Source organism: Poecilia reticulata, linkage group LG8 (genome assembly GCF_000633615.1).
Source record: "Poecilia reticulata strain Guanapo linkage group LG8, Guppy_female_1.0+MT, whole genome shotgun sequence".
Taxonomy (NCBI): domain Eukaryota; kingdom Metazoa; phylum Chordata; class Actinopteri; order Cyprinodontiformes; family Poeciliidae; genus Poecilia; species Poecilia reticulata.
Window position 1 is genome coordinate 12,683,273 of NC_024338.1, and position 18,243 is coordinate 12,701,515.

Genomic DNA, 18,243 nt, shown 5'->3' on the forward strand with positions numbered 1-18,243 from the left:
TATTGACTTGTGCTGAGCAGTGCTATCAGTACAGTAAAGAACCAGTGGAGCAATCTATTTATAATTAGGGTAGGAAGAGGGGGGGTAAATTGGCTTCTTTGAGAAAGATCTTGATTTCTTTCAGCTAGTCCCATGATCATGGCATCCAGGTCTTTCATTAAGCCTCTTTATATATTTTATGCGCCCTGCAAAAGTATTCCTATCCCATTTTATTACATTTTATCATGTTAAAATAAACAACAGTGAATATTACTGGGATTGTTTATATGATAGAAAAACACAAAATAATGCAAAATTGTGAATCTACCTCCTCAAATTCTTTTACCCCAAAATAAATTGCAACCAGATGCCTTCAGATTTTATTTAGAGATAGCTGAGTAAAGGGGGCTAAAAGCAAAAGCACTATGATAGATCAGCTTAATGTGCATAATCTGTATTTAGCTCACGATGACAATATYGTAACAAGATATTGTGCAGCCCTACAACACGTTTTTCAAAATGTATTTAAAAATATTATTTTTCTTTTAGTTTATATTCATGCAGTATTTTGTGGTCTATAATTCATGCAGTATTTTGTGGTCTATCTCATAAAAAATAAAATAAAATACGCTAAAATTTATGGTTGCAGCACAACACAATTTCTAAAGGTTTTTGGAATATGGGTATTTTAAAGGAATATTCCTTTCAGAATATTCTTAAAGGAACTGTATTTTTCATTTTTCCTTAGTTTTTCCTCCAATCCAATCCTCTTCTCCTCGCACGTCTTTCCTCCCCTACTTTCACATACAGGTGAAACTTCGACTGCTCCAGCKTTATCCTCAGCAAATCAGAAAAAGGCAGATTTATAGCTTCCACCTGAGTGAGCAAGGTGCGACATGAAACTGAAACACTCACCCACTACTATTTCACATGCATGCAAACACACACAAAGAGAGAGACACTTCAGATTAAATCTGACCTCAGTATGAACTCGGTATCAAAATGTGATGGCTRGAAGGTATTTGAACCAAACCTGGTTAGCAGGTTTTGTTCTGAYCAGAAATATCTGCCTAATGTAACAATGCTGAAATAATGTAGTTACAAGGGGTTTCAAATATTTAGAAGTATTGGGTGTATGCCACGTAATGACACTCAATTCTTAGCTCAAACAAAATGATGTATGAATATTGACTAAAATGTAGCCACAAAAACAAGTATTTTATTCCCCATGGCTGGAAACTTTTGTACATAAATGATTTTTTATTTCTTCCTTTCTGTTAGGAATCATCTCAACATTTGGTGTAAGAGCAAAAATGTAGAAATAAAAAAAAGAGAAGGATAAGTTAGGGAAAAGAAATGAAAAGTGACAAATGGGAGATTTCCTACACAAGCCCATAAATCAAGAGGAACATGCAGGGCAGTCTGAGGCCTCACTTAAAAAGCCAAACTCCTTTTTTTTCCCTAACAGCCAAAGCTAACCACCTTCCTCCTATTACATGCACACMAACACCAACATGAACATGTGTGTCCTGCCCTCATATTTGCACAGCACAGTCCCCCCAGATGTTGTGTGTGTGCTGCAATGGCATCTCTAAAGCTCTCCATTCGCCCTGGCTCCTGCACAGCAGCCTGGCTTAATGGCACAGAAGCTGGTCTCATAAAATCGCATACAGTTAGGACCAGCGCAGGCTTCAGAAGCAAGCCTGGAACAAACAGGCATGCGTAAGTAAATCCTGCTCCTTTGCCCACATAAAAGCACACACCCTTTGCAGAGGACGGAGCAGTGCAGCTGTTTCTACAGGTAAGCAGSACAGGGAGATCTGGAGAAAGTGGTCCATAAAGAATTTGGTAATCACTAAAGAAGAGTAGAACCCAAAGCTAACAGTTTGCTTTKAAGTATTTCCTCTAAAATAACAGCATGGCCAACAGGAGCAACTGTCAGCAGCTAATATGTCTAATGTCTGACAAAAATGTATATGAGCTCTATGGAAAGCYGAGTTGTTCTACTGTAGGGCTGTAGAGCTAAAAAGGTTGACTTAGAGCTGGAGAAACATGAGCTGCTGTTCACAACAGACCCAGAGACCAGTGGACTGATGAAGATCCAAAAGGACTTAGGATCTGCTTTCATTCTGAATGTTCACCATCTGCTTGGAGGAAAAGAGAGCCCACAGAGTAGTAGAAAACTCTGTCAAGTGACAGATGAGACAGTGCAGCAGAAGTGTGTGTGCGGGTGTGTTTTATGTGTGTGCTGATGCATACAGTGTTTCAGTATTGATCCTCAAAGCAGCTCCACTTTCTGWAAGAAGATCTGTCTAATGGGAAAACACACATTTACCCACACACACTCAAAACCAAACACAAAGTAGTTAAAATATTTTAGAAAAGCCAAAATCATAATTATTTCCTTAATCTTATAGGCGCCAGCAGACTCAACCACCTATCCCAGGCAGCTGCATAGTTTACTTAAGTGAAAATCACATTATSCATCCAGTTTCCATCATTACATCGTTCTACCCATGCAATGTCCAGTAAGCAAGGATGACCAATCCTCTCATCATACCTCACTGCTTTGTCACACATTAGCCTGAGAGGTCTGGACTTTCCACGTCACCAAAATAACTCAAAGACATGTTGTTTTGTTTCCTAACAACCGTAAAATGAAACAAGATGTCAGCAACTGATATAACAGTCAAATTACACTCTAAGTCCAAAAACCTTCCAGTATATTCTCTATCCTACACAGTCTAATTTATGTAAATTTTGTCTAAATAATAAAAAAAGTATGCTATTTTTTTCATTAACCATACCTCTAATCTTGGTTTTTATGCCAAATAGGTCGTAGGTGACTTGCATCAATGAGGCTAGCTGTAGTAGCACTAGTCAATTGCGTTAGATGATAGTACAATATTAAAATATCCTACAAACAGCAACAGTATTGYTTTGAACAGTCATTACAAGCTGCTATTAATTTGATGTTGGTTACAATTGTGTCACATCACTGTGCTTCCTTCTTTTACTGCCGTTGCTGTTGTGTGAAAACATTTTGTCGACATCGATGCCGTAAGTGAAAGTAATTTCTGCTCCATGAAAACTCTACAATGCTGTTGCTTTATCTGCCAATGGGTAATTATGTTTCACATAATCAGTTAATTATTTTTTTTTTTACAAATAATGGCCTTAATATGTCCTTATTGACATACTTTCTATTTCTTATTATGGACGAGTTGTGTGTATTTCAGTCAGGGTGCAAGCAAGAACAGCCTTTAAGGACAACAACAGGAAGGCTAAATGGAGTACAGCCAAGCTGCTCTGATTTTTTCTTCCCTTTGAGCTTTYGACTCGTGTTATAAAACATGCTTTATTTGGAAAGGTTCTTCTTCTTGATATCGGAAATTTTAATTGYCCAAGCTTTCTGTTCACAAGACAAAAGAAAACCTTAGGAGGACAGAAATGAGTCGCCACGGTTATACAAACGAGGATGATGGAGGACTGCCATTAGCACAGCTATTTTGTTTTTTTTCATGCTTACGTTAACAAGAATCAACTAAGCAAAGTAATCATAAATTTACTTGTTTTTTAAGCTGAATGTTTTTATTTTTTTTATTATTATTTCTTGACGCAGTTTTCCTCAAACACGCCTAATGTGTAACTTTAACAYTTACATAAAACACCTTGAAGTACATGTAAGAACGAAGAAACCTTAGGGTGTTATTGAACCCTGACTAACCCGGTAAGCAATCAGCRAAGAAAAATGACAAAATTCCAGGAAATTCCTGTCAATGATTTCTCTGACCTTCTGACTGCTGGTGAGACTGCAAGGATGTCTGTATTACAGCCCAAACAAAAACGGAAAATATATTCGTGCCGCATTCCATATTTCGGCATTTTGATTAGATGTGTATATATAAAAAAAATAATAATAATACCCAGTAATTCTATTGGAAATTTCTTTGATGACACTGGATTAAGTGCTTCTGTTTGTTATTATTTGAATCGCAGTCAAAGACATACCAGCATTGTTGTAACTGAAGCAGGTGGATCTACAACACCAACAGACGGATACAGCAGTTGAGACAAGATGGACGGCTGCTATGCAAATGCCCAGGGATGAGGTAGAATTAGGCACCTGCATCATCCCACTCCATCCCCGCACCCCGCACCCCCACGTGCTGCCCTCTCATCTGCCTGCCACTCTGTTTCCTCTCTCGTTTCTTTCATACAATCTCTCCACCACACAGCTCCTTTGATTGCCGTTTCCCGTGGGCATGCACGCTCACACACACACGCATACAAAAACAAATACAACACATGCATGCATAAAATCTGAAACGCATCCCTTCCCCACTGCTCAGAGACAGTTGCGCCAGCTGAGTTTTGATTTGGGAAGAAAAGTTGCCTCTACAACAAATAATGACAGCCACTCGAGGAACAGGCGGCGCACCATTATCACACGAAAACACACACACACACGCGCGCACACACACAGTGTAAGGGAAATGCTAAACTTTAAAAATAAAACATGCAAAAAAGAACTCTTCAAAGCAAGTTTAATCACATATACACACAGGCAGCCACCCACACATAGCCAACACGAGCGCACAAGTGTGTTCGCACACCCTCCCATTATGCTGTATAACCAAAAGGCATTCAGCCATTTCAGCAGCGTTCTGAGAGGCAGCCAAGTAAGAGGTCTGTCAGTGCATTAGCCAGCATGTAATCATAGCCCAACCTCACTGCAATTAGAACTGGTTCTAATTCTTCACTGGAAGCACTGCCTTGTCCCACCGCTAATAGTTTACTTTACTCCAACAGCTGACAGACCCAACCCTGCCTCKCCTGGCACGGCTTTTTAAACTCGCACACACTCGAGCACCCACGGACGAGCTTGCTCGCAAACACATCCACAGCTGTGGCTTGTCTGTCACCACGGGAGATCAAAATGGATCCCGGTAATAGTCCCCCAGCCGTGTCCCACTTGTGCCACATCAACCCCGTGAGTGTGGACCACAATTCACTTCTTAAAGTATGGTGCTTTGCAAAAACTCTCGTACTCTTGGAAGTTCTCCACGTTTTGCTACGTCCACAAATGCAAACTTCCAACAGATCTGCAAAGTTTTGTGTGATTGTGAAGTGGAAGGAGAATGGCATGTTTTTGTTTTATTATTATTTTTAATTATATTTACATATCTGTTTGCAATGCATTTGTGCTAAAGACTGTAAGTACCCATTTTTCTGTTTTTTTTTCTAATGGTTTTAAATTGGAGTTAAGCATGGACTTTGACTAGGCTATTGAAGAAAATGATAAGACTTCAATTTCCTGTATTTACCTCTATGCCCAACTTGGACCAGAGTCCCTGATGTGCTGAAAAAATCTCCACCCCAATCATATTTTTTCTGATTGTTTTGTCTCGCATTTTCAATATGGCCCAAAAAATGTTATTTTGGTTTAATCTGAACAGAACCTCTTATTCTGCCGGTTTGTAGCAAATCTACATAGTCTGATGCAAGATTTCTGCCATATAGGCCAAAACTAATTTTTGTTCTGTGAACAAATTCTCCCACTTGAGCAAGGACTCTCTGTAGCTCTCCTAAGTCACTGTGGCTTCTTCTCAAAATATCACATAAAATTCCGATAAAACCCTATTAAATTTATGGAGGCAACTTCGCAAAATGGGGCAAAATTTCAAGGCTTGTAAGAACTTTATTGGCAAGGAACTGTAAAAGTTTCACAAACATGACAAAGAGCAACGACCTAAAATCATGAAACAATTACAAAATAAGTAAAAGCCTGAAAGCTCCCAGAAGTTTCTCGCAGAAAGAGGCAGGTGTGAGGAGGCCAGGTGGTAAGACAGAGCCGCATTGGGAAATTGTCTAATGAAGACTGAAGAAGAGGGAACGCTTCCAATACTGATGGTATTGCTATTACCCTGTGAGCGTGAGGACTTGGGTGTCACTTCAAAGCATTCCCTACTATTAATCAGAAGCTATCCAGCCCTCCAGAATAGGCCCTGCTGGCTCTGCTGCTAAACACCCCTCTTAACATCAACACAATGGAGCTATCATCGCGCCCGTTACGCTATGCCTTGGCCAGACAGCACACCTTTATCTCGCCGTTTACATTACATCCTCACAGCCAATTAATTTACCTGCCACGTCTCAGGCTTAAGCACGTGGAGTTGGCGGTGGCGAGGTTGTGTGCACAAGTGTACATTTCATTTGTGCGCTGGTTTGCGTGTTACAAAGGGAACGGGGGGAGGGGGCGTCCACCTGGCTCAGGTTGCACCCAGCAGGCTGTGGGTTTGGCCTTGGGGGATCTTTATGAAAGCACCTGCAAGAAGCTGCAACCACAACACCACCAGCCCAATCCCGTCCTGATCTGGCTCTCACCTGCCATCCCCAGGCCGTGGCTTAGCGTTTCCCCCCACCCCTCCCCCGCCTCCTTAGTGTTTCCCCTCCAGGCAGCCCTGGCAGACAACAGCCACTCAGCGACTCAGCTGGATATCAGCAACCAAGACTGAGGATTAACTTCCACACTGGTACTGTCTCTTTAGCGCTAGATACATTAGATACAATGCTAATCCGTAACTTCTACTCTTTTCTCTTTTGCTTATGGCTGCTGCGAGGGACAGCACTTTCTCTGTGTCTCTGGAAGCAGAGTAAGASCCCACAGGGCAGAGGTGAAGTATTTCTTTTCTTTTAATCAGGGTAGCTGCCTATTGGCTCTCTAATAAAGAAAGTGTCATCTTGTAAATCTGCACATTCATGTTATACAAAGATGAGAGGGTTTACAACACAAGCTGCTCTCCCCCTCCAAGTGTCCTCTTGTACTGTACTGAGAGACTGCAGACTTTAGCAGCGCTGAAGGGATGAGATAACCGCTCACTGTTGTGAGAAAGGGCTGTCAAAGCTTTGTTTTTTTTCCTCCTGTTCCTTTTTTTCTCATTCTCTCTAAAGGATATAAAAAAAGCTGGAGCGGCAGTTGCAGAAATAGTCCTGTTTCTATAATTAGATGTAAACAGATGAACCAGACTCTCAAGCTTTCTCTGTCCCACTGGCCCCACAGCCTCCTGGGAGGCAAGATGTGTGAGTCTGTGTGACATGCTTATGCAGAGTGCAAGTGTGTGCGTCTGCGTGCGTGTGTGTGTGTGTGTGTGTGTGTGTGTGCATCTTTTCTGTTTGAGATGCACCAGTAAGTGTATAACAGCATGTGACAGTGTGCATCTAGTCTTGATGTCGCTTTGCACTGTCTGTCTGTCAGTCTGGTTGCATGTCTGTGATTTTTCTCCGTCTTAACCCCCCCCACCCCCCTACACACACACACACACACACAAGAGTCTATCCCATCCCCCCCACTCTCTTCTTCCTCCCATCCCCCTGTAGGTCACTGCATGGGCAGAGCAAGAYGAGCTAATACGAGCTAATATGCATGAACCAACAGCAGACAAACACACATCTGTTGCAGCAGAGCCAGTTGTTTGCCCCACATCTCATGTTGCATTACAGAGAGGATGCAGTGTAGCCTAGTGGTCATAACAGGCAAAGAGGTCCAGATGAAAGAGAAATGCAAATTGGTGCTAAAAGTTATCATTGAAGGACCCTTATTTTTCTGACATATAGCTTCGGTAAAAATAAAGTATCTCCTTTCTTAATTCTAGACTAGAATTTTTGTTTTTTTATAGAGCTAATCTTCACCTGGTTTAAAGTAGTTTAAATCCATTATCTTAAACAATGACTGCATTTATGACAACATGGGACAGGGTAAAAGAGAATGTGGACGTAACTGGAGGTTAAAGATAACGGTCATCAAAACATATCTTAGTTAATAAAAGTTAAAGAAGCTGAGGAAATCTGTGAGACTGTCAAGTTTTCTTTCGATTGACAACCAGGCATCTGGCTCGATGGTTTCAGGGCACTTATTACACTGGCATTCCTGATGTTAATCATCTCTATCTGGAAAAAAGGCCTTCCACACCCTTATTAAGTATGATGCATCTTGATTTGAAGGCAAATCTTTGTACATTTCCAGCAGTACTTTCCAAGGTTTCCATGACAGTGCAATTATCAGTGCAATTATAATATTATCCTCCATACACACACTTTCTACATACTGTTAGTAGTAAAAATAAGCAGAGAAATTGACTAGCGACCAGAATCAGATGACTTTCAGCTTGACTTCACAGGCACCCATCCAGGTGAAAACTCAAGAATTCAACTTTTTACTACTTACAGGCAATAACTAAGTGCTAAAAGGATGCACCAACCCTCTTCAGAGTGAATGTTTACTACTGACTGAAGAAGACTCACAGTTAGATATTTTCTGTATCAGTGAGGTATTGTAATACGAAGCTGGGAGAAGAACAAAGGGTATAAAAAGTCAACTGCACTGCATGTTGGCTTTTCATTTAGACTGCTACGATGGTAATTTTCCCTTTAGTGCTTTGTACTTTTGCAATTTTGATCACTTTGTACCTCAACTTTTGTTGCACTGGCCATGGTGTGAATTGGCCTAAGGTCAATTGCAGGAGATACTTAAAGGTTGAGTCACAACAAAGTTGCTTTAATTTATCGGTTGGTCACGGAGAATGCTGTGTGTTGAAACGCATTTATACATTATCCAAGGAATACACACAACAACTGCTGTTTACATTTAGTAAAACTAATCATGCTAACCCAATGGTAATTGGTTGAGACAGTTTAAGATGATTCCATGACGTAGAGATCCTCAAATTCAGGCCTCAAGGCCTGATGTCCCGCAGGTTATAGATGTGTCTCTACGACAACACACCTGAATCAAGTGCTGAAGTCATTAGCAGGACTCTGGAAAACTTGACTGCATAGTGGGGGAATAATTCAGCCATTTCATTGAAGTACTTGAACCAATGTGTAAAAGTTGCAGGACACCGGCCATTGAGGCCTGGATTTGAGGAACCTTGCTATAATTGCCTTTTCTCTATTTTAAAATATTATCAAAACTCTGTTTTACAGCAAATGTGATGTCACTTTTGCTTCTAATACAAATAAATAAGTGTTTGGAGCATCAAGGCCAGAAATAAATACTGTGAATGCCTCAGGATTCTGTGAATGTTTTCTTTTTCAAACAAAAATTCTGCACAATAATAAAAATTTAAGCCTGGAACAATGATGCACACAAAAATTTTCACAGAAAGTTAAAAAAATAATAATTGTGTTCAGAAAATACTTGCATTTGTTTGAGGTGCATTTCTTGTTCATTTTAGTAGCATATTTCAACTTCAACAGAGACAAACTCAGACAAACTGGAGGGTTTAACAGTGCACCTGTCCCCGCCTCACAACCAACCACAGGGTGCCTCAGCTGTGGAAAAGGAGGCTGGACATCTCCTTAGGAAAAACCTAAGACACAGACACACATGCACACACAATCCCACCCACCCATGAGCTCAAACGTTGCCACACACATATTCATCCATTAACATGCAAACAGTATTGTCACTGACCGCAAATCAAGTGACAACAATGAAGCCATTGCCCCCTTTTTTTTTTCTTTTTTCTTTTTCTTCTTTTCATTGAGCATTCACATTAACAAAATTGAAAAAAAAAAAAAAAAAGTAATCTGGATTTTACGCATGAGCCGTTAATGATGTCTAACAGCTGTCACATGCAATACAGCAACGCACTGAGGTGGGCCTGGGGCAGCTTGATGAGAAGCCGCCTGATGTTGGGAGAGGGTCAGAGGAGTAAAGGCACACCGGAAGAAAAAGAAAAAGGAAACAGAACTAACGTGGTTGATTTGGGGTAAAATGAATCGGTCTATATGCCATTTAGTCAGAGGAAGTGAAATAAAACTACTGGATTCCTAATTCGGCTTCTCGCTTCCTTATATTTAGCTCATAATAGATGAGAGGGCTTTGAAATCCAATGCTCTGAAACCTAATAAAGGAAGATATTTTCATGCGCGTCACTCTCACCTGTAGATCTTCTTTGTGTTGGACCTGTGTGAACGCCCTACGCTCGAGGCGAGGGTTGTGTGGCACTGTGCCACATGGTGTAAGTTTGGGGAGGAAGCAGTTTGAAGAGCATGTATCTGTTGTAACATGGCCACTGAAATTCTCTCTGAAAGACAGATCTCAAACAGTCGGGAAACTTTTCCTGATGACTCGAGAAATTTCTGAAACAGAGGTAGACTACATTTTTGATTTGATTTATAAACATACTAGAATGGGAAGAAAAAAATATGTACTGAAAAAAACATCCATYGCTTTATGGATCCTTGAGTACACTGAAAACCTTTTACTCTTGTACATAAAACTATTCACAATTATGTCAAGGGCTAACCCTCTCAACAATACCTGACCGGCCTWGCCAAACGTTTGAGTTTGCAGGAGTGTGGTGTCATGGGGAAGGGGACAGATGGTGCCGGCAGTAGCAGCTCGAGGCAAGGTGCTATTTTAGCTAGGTAYAGGATGCCAAGCAATGGCGGACTCCAGTGACTGCCCTCCCTGAGCCGTGTCATCTCACAAAGATCCACAAATGAGTCTAACAACAGGCCATGGAGGAGACCAAGTTAAATGAGTGACCTACGTCCTGTAATAGCACCTTCTCCAATTCATCTCATCAAGTTGCCTTTTGAGAACATCCACAAATTTTTAGAAAGACAGAATTGGAACACTTTTTTTTAGTAAACGCTGGTGTTAGGAAGCTACATAAATATGTTGGACAAGGAAAAAAGTGATGACATCCTCAACGTGGTATATGGCTAAGAGTTAGTCAGATAGGAGGCCATCATTTTAAATAACAGATTGCTGCAGRCTTTTAATACTAGTTTAAGCCCACACAGTCCAAATTCCTTCAGGTTCACACATGACGTTATGTCCTTTTGACACATGCACCCAGGGAAACCTAGACCAATGTTCTGCTAGTTCCCAACTCCCCAAAGGATAAAAAGCAATACTTTAGTGTCTTATCGATGCAGTTTTTTTTGCTTTTTTTTTCCATTGGGTTAGGATTACTGAAAGGAGTAAAGGTTTGGTTTCAAGATTTTGGTTGAGCTTATGCATGAGAGCATGACAGGAAAAAGACTGAGAATGACAGGGCTTACAAACCAACCTTGCCAGTGGATACTTGTTCTGTTTTTGCTAGCTCTAGCAATTTAAAACAACCAACTATGACAAAGTTCATAGCCTTGAGATACAATGGTATAATAAATGCAATAAATGTCTGCTCTTTTGTAAGTTTGAAGAGAACTGAGTTTGTAGCTGTTTTCTCAGCCAAACAATGTCTGGGTTACTTCACAAAGTTTTGTCAGTTGAAGTTGTAGGATGAAGGTTAGAGTTGGAAACTTGGAAAAGCATTTGATAGTTCACATGGGTGGATGGGACAGTGTTTTCAGTGCTTGGTATGACAAGGAAAGTTCTTTGTCATTTAAGTCCATTTACTGAAAGCCGATGAGGCAGACAGAGGAATCTGGGAGCCTCGACCAACGTTACTTTGAATAGTAAAACAATTGCAACTCAGCAGAGAAATAAGCAACAACTAACCTAACGGTTTTTTTTAGTTTTTTTTTTTTTTTGTGACAGTTAAATCATTTGGCAAGGTTTTAGAGCAGATTTTTTTTTCTTACCTTAAGAATCCACTTTGTTTAGGCAAAAAGCAAGTCTCTAATCTGGAGCAAACATGCAAGCTCTTGAAAACAGAGGTCACAGTTCATTAGCAAGTAAACCCAAGTGTGGTTCACTTACAATGGAAGCACAAATGAACAATCAAGTAAAGAGAGAGATTGAAAGTGAACTAAAGGGTGAAAGTGACACATGATTTATCAACACATACGTGATCTAAATAAATTGTTGCAATTCTTCGCTCTGAGTATGTGCATGTCATGCTCTCTTTTTCTTTGCCATTTTTATCTCTACTGCTGCATTCTTGCCTTGTATACAGAAAAACAAGTCTGGATAAGTCACTGACTGGCATGCTGCTCATACTGGGCAGCTTCTTGTGATAAAAGCCAAAATGAGCAAACATGCCATTGTCCAGGCAGTTTGATCCGCCTTCAAAAATAATGGCATGAACATGGATCAAATCGAAATGAAAGTGTGACATTTTTCACCATTTCTCCGGTTTGCAGCAAGTCCCCTAGACTGCACTGATGTGAAAGAAACTCTTAATATCCATTAATGTAGCATCGTATCCYAGCGATATAAAACTGCTCAGTTTGAGTTGCTAAAATCATCTTTAAATAAATCCAACGGATAGCCTTCCACTTCTCTGAGGATGTCAAAACGTCTTACGACTATTACAGGTAAGATAATTGTTACTGATATCTACTTCACAGAACCTCACTAAAAAAAATCTGAGCTACGTCTTTGAACAGCACAGCCAAGGATCCTCAAGGACATATGGTGGGTATAGGCTATGGCACAATCTTTTAAGTGCTCACAAAACATGAGCACCAAGGCCTTGAAACAGAAACCTCCCTTTCCTTGAACAACTGTTAACCACTCACTGAGGTTTGCTAACTCCACCAGAGACACCTGTGTTTGTCTTTGAAGGGTCTCCTCRACAATCACAGACCCATGGGATAGTCYTGCAATGAGACGTTCAATAAAACTCTCTGTAAAGTTATTTATTCCTCTTCGGGGGAGGAAAAAAAGGGCGAAGGAAGACAAGACGGCTAACATTTGAAGGGAGGGGACGAGTGGGGGGGTTCTAAGATATCCAGCTAGGACATAAAAACCAAGGGAATGACAGGGACATCCTACCAGTAAACAATAAAGGGGGTGGAAGGGACTGTTTTTTATCTTTAACAGCAGCTGTAAAACACACACCAAGCTGGGGTCTGCAACAATGGCCCAGAGGCAGAGAAGGGTAGCTAAAACAGAAGTGGCAGGAAGACCACTGCTTCCCAGACACGAGGGTCTTCCTGCTGGAAAGAAAGGAGACTGAAAAATTGGAGGGGAAGAGACTGGGAGGACAGCTTATGGAAAGAGGGAAGGACAGATGTAAAGGAAGGGGAGGCCAACCGAGGAAGATGACACAAATATGACCTTTGATTATATGGGGTGTTTAGAGCAGAGCCCTGAACCCCCACGCTGCTTTCACACAGCCACACCTCAGCCAGAGTGGCCTGATCAGAACAATATGGCTGAAAGATGAACCCCAAGCCATAAATGCCAGCAGTGGAAGACAGCCCCACTGTGTCTCTGCGCACTGACACTGCCCAACATCTGAATCCAGGGTTCACAGCCAAAGACAAGTCTGTCTCCAACTTTTGCGCTGGAGCCAATGGAAGATAAAATTTCTATTTCAAAGTCCTTGTAAAGGAACAGGCCAAATTAAACAGCATTAGGCGCATTTAAAGGTCTTACTGTTTCAGGGAGTACACAAAGAGAGGAGCCGCTCCAATGTCACATTCCCAGAACACGGTGCAAGTGTAAACTATAAATCGACCACCTGGCGTGCGTTACAAATGACCGACTTGTAGTAGGTGAAGATGGACAGAGGCAAATGGGAGCCGACAGAATCTCCATCGGCTCTAAGCAACACGGTTCAGCGGGTAAGAAGGTGGAACTGCATGCCGGCGCCCGCTGTAGCCTAATTACCACYAAACTTACAAGTCTGCGCAACAGAAAAAAAAAAAGAATATTTTCTCCCATACTATGTTTAAAATTCTGCAACCCTGCTGGGAACGATGCCAAGGGAGAGTGTTGCAGCTGCCGTCACTCTTTTCAACAGCAAAAGGTGTCGGAAGCGCTCGCGATAAATACCTCTGCAAAGTCAGACGAGGCCTTTCATGGAGCCACATCAGAAACCTGCCTCTCAGTGCATTTTTACATCAACCCTGAAATATTCATGCTCTTTGTAAAGTATTCATGTGAACTAGTGTGCAAGTTAGTCCCCAGGGGGAGAAAGTGCAGAGAAACTGAACACACTCAGCAAACACCACGCACGGTTTGTGTTGTTATGTTGCTTGCACACAGGTCACTCAATGGAATGCTAATGACCAGGCTCATCAAGATGAACAGCCCTCAACCAGTTTGACATCCTRAAACTCCAGACTTGCTCATATTAATTAAGGAGAAATATCTAAAAAAAAAAATCCAATTACGTAGATGAAATACAATAGACGGGCTTCATCTCTATTTTTATTTAATATTATTACTTGAGATGGGACTTGTACTATGATTAAGAAATTTTTATCATTTGTAATTCCTTCACTTTTTGCCGTATTCTTAATGTTCTGAATGGTGATTGGAGGGTCAAATACTAATAGGTCAGATTTTTTTTCCCTATTTAAGACATGCACCCCAACTAAGAACTCAAAATCTTTGATCTAGATATACATACCTTAAACAAGAGCATGTGCTCTGCTATATCCATTTTCTGTTAGATTCAAAACTACTGCCTATAAAGAAGAACCTGCAGCACATCTTCTTTTTCCCTTTTGTTTTTTTTGTTTTTCTTGTGACCCAAAGAATAAAAAGTCTGACTCGGTCAAAATTGGAACTGGCAGGTCAGTCCTTAAAGAAAATTGGAAATCAATATTGGAGAGGAAAAGCGTAATTGGTGTATCACTAATTACTCTTAAATAAATAAATAAATAAATAAATAAATAAATAAATAAATAAATAAATATCTCCGTAAACAAAACAATATAATATATATATATTCAGCTTTGAGTTCAAATTACTTCAATGTCATAAAAAGAACCTGTTTCACAAAAATGCTCTAATAGTCCATTGAAAACGTGAACTTACAAACGAGAACAGTCTGTTTCAACATAAGACGYCTATTGTTTCAGAGCATCACCACCTGAAAAATGAAAATCATGAATAATTTCAAATTAAGCTTCATCCCTCATCCACCCATTTGCATTATGACATGCTTGACATTTTCATATAATATTAAAACAATAAATCAAATACTGCAAATCAGCTGAATGTAATAGCAAAATCATTTTCATAGAACCCACTGCAGGTTTTTGAAATCGTGTGGAATTATGTCAAGCTGTTTCTGTAAGTTAATTCAATCAAAAGCAGAAAATGTAAAGAATTAAATCATATTTATGTGCAGGATAACAGGGCCGCTTTTCAGTCCCTCCCCATGCGTTGCTGACGAAACAAGGAGAACAATAAAGCACCTCTGCTGCTCATTGAACAGTGATGACATTTGGAGGATTGGTCTGCATGTTGACGTTGTTCAATAGGCACACAACGTCTGATTGGTGTAAGCACCTGCACCGTGCAACCAGCGTTAGCCTTCATGTTTCCAATGAAACATCTGCATGCAGAAGGAAAAAAAAAAGAAAAAAAAAAAGGTGCACAAATGCAGCAGGCTCTCCGTGGATACATGAGCAATGCCAAAAGCAAACATGTGTGGTGAGAGATGAATGGTGAACAGCACCCATTAATTCTCCTGAATGACTAATTATGCTTCTTGTTTGTCTGGATTTATTTATTTTTTAGGAATTAACTCACAACCTTCACAAACATTTGATTTGAAAAAAAGAAATAAAATCTTTAGTCAGYCTGCCACAACACTGTGGAGTGGAGCAACATATAAAAGGGTGTGAAATAAGAAATAAATACACTGATGTCTAAAATGTTTGGAAATATGAGACAAAATACATATAGGAGGTTCATGGCGTTCTTTATCCAACTGAACCAGCTATACAAATATTTAATTTTGTACAGTTACAGCCGTTAAAATTACTTTTAAGTGGCTAAATATGTATTAGAATTTTTTTTTTCCAGAGCTGAGAACCACTCAGATGCATCATAAGCGTCTTTTTAGAAGCTTCATTAGCATATTATCACAGAACAGCATTTCAGAAGCGAAACTGTTGGATGCACTAAATGCATGCTTTGACATAAACACCATCTACCTGCAAAATAAAAGCAATTACAACATCTGCAAGATATGCTTTTTTCACATACTTTTGTGTGTTTTTCATAATAATGCCAAGCTTAAATAAATCTAATGACTAAAATGTGTCAATTGTGGCCCTGAAGTGTTAAAAAAAATCAATTGAAGCTATAAATATATAGATTTGTTGATGTCTGCTTAGTTGGAGCTTTGCATGTGGAGTTTCTTTTCTTATGTTTTTTTTTTTTTTTCCAAATAAATCTGCAGTCTAAGAGGTATATTTTGGACTCTTCTTTTCATGCTCTCCTGTTTGTAAACGTGCTCATTTGGGTTCAGATGATACCTAAGTCACTTGTTAAACCTGATGCATGCACTGTGAACACATTTGCACCCAGACACTTCAAAGCCCAATGCAGAATGGGATTTTTCCCCCGGCATTGCTTGTATTCCTTTAACACCCCCATTAGCTTGCATTGTAGAGCATGAAGACCTTTCCACCCGAGCTTTATACCTTTATATGTTTGACCTATAGAGGTTTTGGTTAAGTGATGGCGCTGGGGTGACACCTATGCGTTTTACGTGAAGTGACAGATTCTCCTGAACGCATGCAAGATAGAGAAACCACTGCACATATGGTGTGTCTAAAAACCAGACCAGGTCTCTTTTCTCTTTWAAAAAAAAAAAAATTGCATGGCATTTTAAAATCAAATCACTATTTGTTTAGTAAAACTGCATTCGTTATCTTTTGGAATAAGGTGATTCAAGTGTAGATTTAGATTATTAAAAAAAAAGTCCAATTATTATATCGTTAGTTTATGTTTGACCAGTTAATTTCTGTCGAAAGTTACTCGCGAGAAGCAAAATCTAATATGTTTTTTTTTTTCTTTCTGCTTTGTACGACACCACACAATGCCCATATCACATACGCTGAGGTCGCATTTGAAACAACAGAAACCCCCCCATGAAGAGCAGAGAATAATGTCAAAACCTCCGTGGATATTCCACTGACCTGAGTGGGGAGCCATCGGTATGTGTGACGGGTAGTACTTCCCCGGTGGGAAATGACCGGCGTGCTGCACGGAGCTGTGGCCCGAGGGAGCGATCCGAGAGGCGGCTCGGTGCACCAGGGCGCCCCGCTCCGAAAGGAGGTGCGCCGGAGCAGCAAAATCCCGTCCTTCCATTCCGCGGGAATGTTTAGTAATCCGAAATCCGGACGGGGAAGGTCAGTGAAATCGGATGCAAACCCATAAAATAATCCTTTCCCTTCGTTGTCTATGTGTTGCATTCGGTCGATCGCAGGCTTCTCCAGCCAAAAGCGCAGCTCCCGATCATCTTTTCTGTCAGGACAGAGAAATTCAAAGCGACTGTCACAATCAGGGAAAATTAAAAACTCAACCACGATGCAACACGCTTAGGTTGCACTCTCCTTTTATTTAAAAAAAAAAAAAAGGCTAATTTCCTATATGATAAAATGCTTATTTATTTAATTAAAATCTTTCCACTCCTCTTTGCATTAAAGCATTGGCGAAAAAAAAAACTGCCAGTTCGAGTGAAATCTCCTTGGCAAAGTAGCCACAATGCATGCAGGCGGCTAGCGAGGCGTCACTGCAGGCTCAGCTTCAGCTCTATTGATCAGCCTGGGATGCATAGGCCGATATGGCGAAGTACACACACACACACACACACACACACACACACACCTACACACGCGTGCACGCACACATGCACAACAAGCAGATCTTCTAGTCTTAAAATCTTTATATTCTGCACCATCTTTTCAGATAATCAATCCAAATGCCATGTCTGCAAATATCACTCCAAAACAATTACAATATTAATATATAATGTGCATTTTTTTTCTTATAAACTATGATTTGCAAACAAAGGTCAGTGAAGCTGAAAGAAAGAAAATTAATGAAAACAGAGGATTGTGTTTTAAGAGGGGGAAGTTATTGTTTATCCATTTGGGTTAAAATGATGTTACTCAGTGTACATCCCGAGGTAAACAACGCTGCCTTCCTTCTGCTCCTTCCATTGTCTCGACTTGATGCAGACGATCTTTCCTGCTTCTGTTATCTCTAATCCCAAACTGAGTCCATATTTTACTGCAAATTGATTTTAATTGACGTAAATGGGAGAAAAAAAATAGAAGATTTTCCAACTTAATTTAATAAAACAATTTGTAACAAATCTGGTGTATTGGAAAATATTTTTTTTWAATGTATTTTCATATATTGTTTCAACTGGAGGGATATTGACGCCTAAATGAACATGAACAGAGTTCACAAGGTTCAAGGACATGTCACAAAGTAAGATAAATATTTATTATTAAAAAATACCCCTGCTATACATTTGGTAAGATATGCAGCAGCTCCTAAAAGGCTTGCTCTGCATGTGAGTGTGTATATGTGTGTGTGTGTGTGTGTGT

General features: G+C 40.2%; 1 protein-coding gene across 4 annotated transcripts in view; it reads right to left on the bottom strand.

Annotated features, from left to right (window-relative positions):
- Positions 1-18,243, bottom strand: part of bahcc1a (BAH domain and coiled-coil containing 1a) — a 74,976-nt gene that overhangs the window by 54,818 nt on the left and 1,915 nt on the right. For all 4 annotated transcript variants that reach the window (XM_008416195.2, XM_008416194.2, XM_008416191.2 and 1 more), the window contains exon 2: positions 16,825-17,152. In XM_008416195.2, coding sequence (XP_008414417.1) covers positions 16,825-16,996 — 172 coding nt within the window. In that variant the 5' untranslated portion in view covers positions 16,997-17,152. The remainder of the gene's footprint in view (positions 1-16,824; positions 17,153-18,243) is intronic.